Below are 5616 nucleotides of genomic sequence, written 5' to 3'. Positions count from 1 at the left end.
TCATACTTGATATAATTAAAATCTATTTACTGAATAATAATAAAAATTACATATACATTGATGAATAATAAAAACCGTTAACGATCACAGCGCTTGGCGGGAAGACATTAGGAGTGACACAAATTTGAAGTGGAAGCAGAAAACTTAGCGGTTTTTAGTTACTAAGCCATTTTGATTAATAATTTTCATTCCTAGTTAATTAGAAAATTTTTATAAATTGTGCTTGTATTCTCTTTTTAAAACATTGTTTAAAACGTATTTCAACTCGAGTAAAAACAACTTCAAGGTAATCTTTAATATTTAAAGTTTTTATTAAACAAGGAAAGCATGCTTAAATATGATACCTCAAATAGATAGCTTCACCTGTTTTAACTTTTTTAGTAAAATTATTAATCTGATGCGTGAATTTAATGTCAAATCAAAAGAATTTTACAAAACAGCCAAAATTATATTATAAAACAGACTAAATTCAACGAAGCAAACCCTATATTGCTTCTTTATTAAGATTTAATGCATGCCACTGGTTTAAGACCTCCTTTTGGTAATTGAAATTTTAAATTAATTCTGTCACAAAACAGAGCAAAAAAATTAAAGTTAATTTTTTTACCTGTAATTTTTGGTAATAAATTTGATTGTAAAAAAGTAACGGGTTAGAGAAAAATGTATTTTAAATTTAACCAGCTAAGCATACATTTGATATTACCATCAGATGATTGCAGTCTAACATGCTATTTCTTTACTTATAATATAAGAAACAAATTATTCATGGTTTTAAAATCTGATTTAAAACCTTAAAAAAAAGTGGGAAACAATGAAAATTTTTCTTTACAATAAGTGCATCAATATAAGTATTGCTCAATAATTTACAAAATTTATCAAAAGATTCTTTCTCTTAAAATTATGGTTTTATCCTTAACCCATCACTCAACATGAATGTATTTTTAAGGACAAAAGACTATTAAAAATGATGGTACTGCTTAATAATGCAAGGTTACATTTAACAATATAAATTTTTTTCTCTTTTTAAAGCAAATTTTCAATAAAAACTATTGTAATTAAAGCCCAGTATTGAGTTAAAGGAAATGAATACTTTTTAATTAAATTTGTCATGATTGTGATATAAAAAAGAAAAAAAATGATTGATTACATAGCTAAGTAAACATTTAATTAAACTAAAATAAAACATTATTATTAATTAAAATATTTTACAAAAAAAAATTGTATTTTTTGCAGCACTTGTTTAACATAGACTCTTAAGTATTTTTTGTATTTTATCCAGATTTTACTTTTTATTCTATAAAAACTATTCAACAGGTAGAAAAGTCAGTTAAAATTTAAAAATTAAATAGTTTGTATGTACCATGTTGTTTTGTCAATGTTACAGACACATTACTTAAAAAACATAAAATTATATTGAAAATTGTGGCACAAAAGGTGTTGTAAGTTGATTATGAAAAAACCAACAAAAGTGTATAAATGTATAATTGTATATAAAGTTGATTATGTAAAAAAAGGGGTAAATAATTTAAATTTTATATCATCATTTTTTTACTTTGGCATATAGGTTATAAAGTACACAAGGTTTAAAAATTTGAATATTTTTAATTATTTTTTTTTACTTTTAATTTTATTAAAAAACATTTCAGGCACTGTATACCTTTCATCAAGCCAAGTTATTAAAGCTATTAAACATTACAATCTTGGCTTATTATTTAATTTATTATAAAAAATATTAAAATTTTCAATCAATATTTTAAAACCATTATTACACAAACAATAAAACATTTACATCTTGTTATTAATTATTATACATTTATTGATTTATTTAAAATTTGTCATTTGAAAAAATAAAAAACATAAAAACAAACACAAATTTTAGAAATAATTTTCCACAACATCATTTTTCACAAAATTTTTTTTATCATACTTAAAAAATATGTATATAATACCAAATGTGTGTGGAAAAATAAATTTCCTTTTTCTTTTAAATGACAAATATTAAATATTTATGTAAATAATTTAATTTATTAAACGTTTATCAAATTATTAAAAAAAAAACAACACACCATTTAAATTTTTTTTTTTTTTTTAAATATTATTTAAATTATTATTACTAATTATTTTTTTGTTTGTTTTTTTTTTTCCAAAAAAAAAAAAAAAGACATTTATCACCGTGAAAACTTATTGAGTGTAATGTCATTTGTTTTTTTTTTTCCTTTTTTTGTAAAATTTTATGACTTGCGTAGAAATGTTAAATAACCTCGTGCGAATTTGTATGTGTTTGTGTGTGTGTGTTATCATCACGATTTTCAATGATAATTCATTCGTTGTTTAGTTGTCCGTACCTTTTTTTTTTCTCTAAAAGTTTTACTAAATAAATCATTTAAAACAAAAACAAAAATAGTTTTTAGTATACGAATTAATTTAAATACAGTGCACACATACACACACACACACACGTCGCGAAATCACGTTTTTTACATATTTCGTGTTTTTGTATATATAAGTCAATTATATATATAATACCTTTCTTCTAATTATAATATCTATTGTTTTAAGTCAAATATGTGTTTTTCTTTTAATTTTAAATTTAAAACAAAGCTAAATAATCGTGAATATTAAATAGTTTAAATTATTTTTTTCTATAAATTTAAAAAAAAAATTTATATTATATTTATTTATCGTGTAAATTCTAACTTACTTAAGAATAATTATTAATTAAGAAAAAAAAATAATATAAAATAAAATAAAATAAAATAAATTGATTTGTTATTACAAAAAAATATTACGTAATAAAAATAAAATAATTCAAAAGGATATAGATAGGAGGGGATTCCTCGCTCGTGATTGAAAATCATTCAATGTTTTGTTTTTTTTTTTTTTTAAATTTTTTTTTTTCGCAAACAAACATAAAAAATAAAATTGTTTGTTTGTTTGTTTTGTTTGTTTTATTTCTTATGTATTCATTCTTTTTTTTTTTTTTTAAATAATAATAATAAAAACTTTCACGTTTATTTTTACGTTTCACTTTTAAAGAATACTGGAAAAGAAAAAATTTTTTTTTATTAAATATTTTTATTATTATTATTATTTTTTTATATTCTCAAAAAAATTTAATTTTAGTTAATCGTTTTTTAGTAAAATTAGTATTAGTAGTAGTAGTAGTAGTAGTAATATTAGTATAATTAACATTCATTTTTAAAGTAATTCTTCTTTTTATTTTAAATAATTGCTGTTGCAATTTTACAGTGGTACAAAAAAAGAAAAGAAATTAAACCGCAATTATTCGAACTTTTGAAAATTACATAACAACAATTATAATACAATATTGGGAATATGTAATAATAATAATAATAATAATAAATCGTGGATCCCAGATTATTCATTAGGTTTCATAATATTTTAAACGCACACACACACACCGATATCACATAACATTATCAGATAAATAAAAATTTTTTTTGTTAATTAAAATAAATAACATGAAGGAAAATAATTATTATTAATTGTTAATAATTTATTTAATTATATACAAGTGATTATATTGATTATTTTATTTATTTAAACGAATAAAATAAATTATTTTTTATTAAAAAAAAAAAAAGTAAAAAAAAAGTAAAAAAATGAAAACGAGCAGAACGGTCATTATTGGTACAATAATAATATCATTAGTTATTATACTTATTTCGACAACATTTTTTTTAAGTCAAGGTAAAAACAAAATAAATTATTACTACTATCATTATCATTATCATTATTATTATTAACATTTCTATAAAATATTTGTAAAAAAAAGGAAAAGGAAAAAAAAAAGAATTTCAGCTTTGAAAAAGAAAACTTTTTTGTTTTAAAAACGATTTTTAAAAAAACTTAAAAATTTTACAAGCTCTGGTCTTGAACTGAGAAAAAAAATAGTAATAGTAATAATAATAATAATAATAATAATAATAATAATAATAATAATAATAATAATAATAATAATAATAATAATAATATTTTACGTATGTTTACATTTATTTTACGTGATAATCTACAGACTAAATAAAAAAAAAATTACTGAAGTACTGACTGATATATAAAATTAAATTGTATATATACATATATTTTTTTCGTTCTTCTTCGTGTTATAAAAAATTTATTATCATTATTATTATTATTATTATTATTATCATTTGGTTTTTACATTTAAAAAAAATGAAAACGTTTAAATCGAAAACCATTTTAACACCGTAAAGCATTTATTCATGCTTTTAAGAAATTTTTTTTTTTTTTTTTTTTCAATTTCATTCATTCATTCATTCATTCATTAAAGCGTAGAAGAACAAAAAAAAATGTCGCAATAAATTTTTTAAACATATAAACTTTTCAACAATACCTTATTAACTATAACAACAACAATAATAATAATAATAATAATAATAACAATAATAATAATAATAATAATAATTTTTTTAAGGTATTGTTTTAGTTTGTGCCAGTGAAAGTAAATATTTTAAAATAAATTATTTATTAGTTTTTTTAATATAAAACGACCGGGAAATTTATTTTAAAAAAATTTTCCGTAATTTATAATATTCGAATCAACAACTTTTTTTTTTTTTTTTTTTTTTGTTATTTCGAAAACAAACGTAACAATTTATTTTAAATTGATAAATAAATAAATAAATAAATAAATAGGAGACACACCTAAAAATTATACAAGTTTTTTTTTTTTTTTAAATTTCATGACAAGCATTCGTAAATTCTTTTATTTTATTTTTTTTTTTTGGAGGGATTTTATCGCCATTTTTTTTTTTTTTTAAATTCGATGCATATCGATGATGCAAAACAAAAAAAAAAAAAAAATTACCCGATATTTATTGATTTATAAATTTTAAATCATTAAAATTAAATTTTTTCAGATTCATGCAGTCGAGGAACTTTTATGTGTAGTAATTCGACTTTATGCATTCCACAAAAATCCATATGTAACGGTTATCCAGATTGTCCCGAAGGAGAAGATGAATCCGTTAAAATGTGTGGTAAGTTTATATTGTAAAATATTTAAAAATTAACAATACGTCGCACGGAAATTAAACACGTATGATTTATTATTATTGTTGTTGTTGTTGTTGTTGTTACGTTTGTTTACGTTTTTTCGATATTGTTTACAACTTATTAATGAAACAAACGATTCTTGACTTTTTTTTTAAAACTAAAAAATAATATTAATTTTTTTTTTTTTTTTTGTTTTAATTTCACAGCTGATTTTTTCGGTAGCGAATTCATAACAAACATTCTTCAGGGTGTTAAACATGACAAAGCAAATTACGAAACATGCGGTAAGCGAATATAATTTTAAAAAAAAAAAAAAAAACCCAATTTCCTCATACGGTTTATTTTATTTAAAAATTAAATATAATAAAAATAAATAAATATTAAAAATAAATATAATAAAATTAAATATTTATATAAATAAATTTAAAAAAAAAACTATCGAAAATTAGCTTTTAAAATAATTAAAGGGACTCCCCTAACAATCATCGAATGGAACATTCGAAATTGAATTTTTTTTTTTTTTAAAAATTATCCAGGGGAAAGAAACATTAACATAATTAAAATCTCTAAAACGTAAAT

The 5616-nt window shown here is 19.7% G+C and overlaps 2 protein-coding genes across 2 annotated transcripts in view; one reads left to right on the top strand and one right to left on the bottom strand.

The window, feature by feature from the left end:
- The window catches only part of Phum_PHUM338290 (uncharacterized protein), a gene marked incomplete at both ends in the record, with an annotated part of 2589 nt that extends 2531 nt beyond the window's left edge, over positions 1–58 (bottom strand). The window contains one exon of the mRNA XM_002427676.1: positions 51–58. Within this exon, the coding sequence (XP_002427721.1) occupies positions 51–58 (8 nt within the window). The remainder of the gene's footprint in view (positions 1–50) is intronic.
- Positions 59–4924: 4866 nt separating this feature from the next.
- Phum_PHUM337980 (class A rhodopsin-like G-protein coupled receptor GPRlrr, putative) overlaps positions 4925–5616 on the top strand; it is a gene marked incomplete at both ends in the record, with an annotated part of 11724 nt that continues 11032 nt past the window's right edge. Inside the window, 2 exons of the mRNA XM_002427675.1 lie at positions 4925–5021; positions 5244–5321. Coding sequence (XP_002427720.1) covers positions 4925–5021; positions 5244–5321 — 175 coding nt within the window. The remainder of the gene's footprint in view (positions 5022–5243; positions 5322–5616) is intronic.

The sequence above is a fragment of the Pediculus humanus genome, genomic scaffold, assembly GCF_000006295.1.
Source record: "Pediculus humanus corporis 1103172107745 genomic scaffold, whole genome shotgun sequence".
In the NCBI taxonomy this organism is placed as follows: Eukaryota; Metazoa; Arthropoda; class Insecta; order Psocodea; family Pediculidae; genus Pediculus; species Pediculus humanus.
The sequence above is the reverse complement of the archived record's forward strand: the minus strand, read 5'-3'. Positions and strand labels throughout refer to the sequence as shown.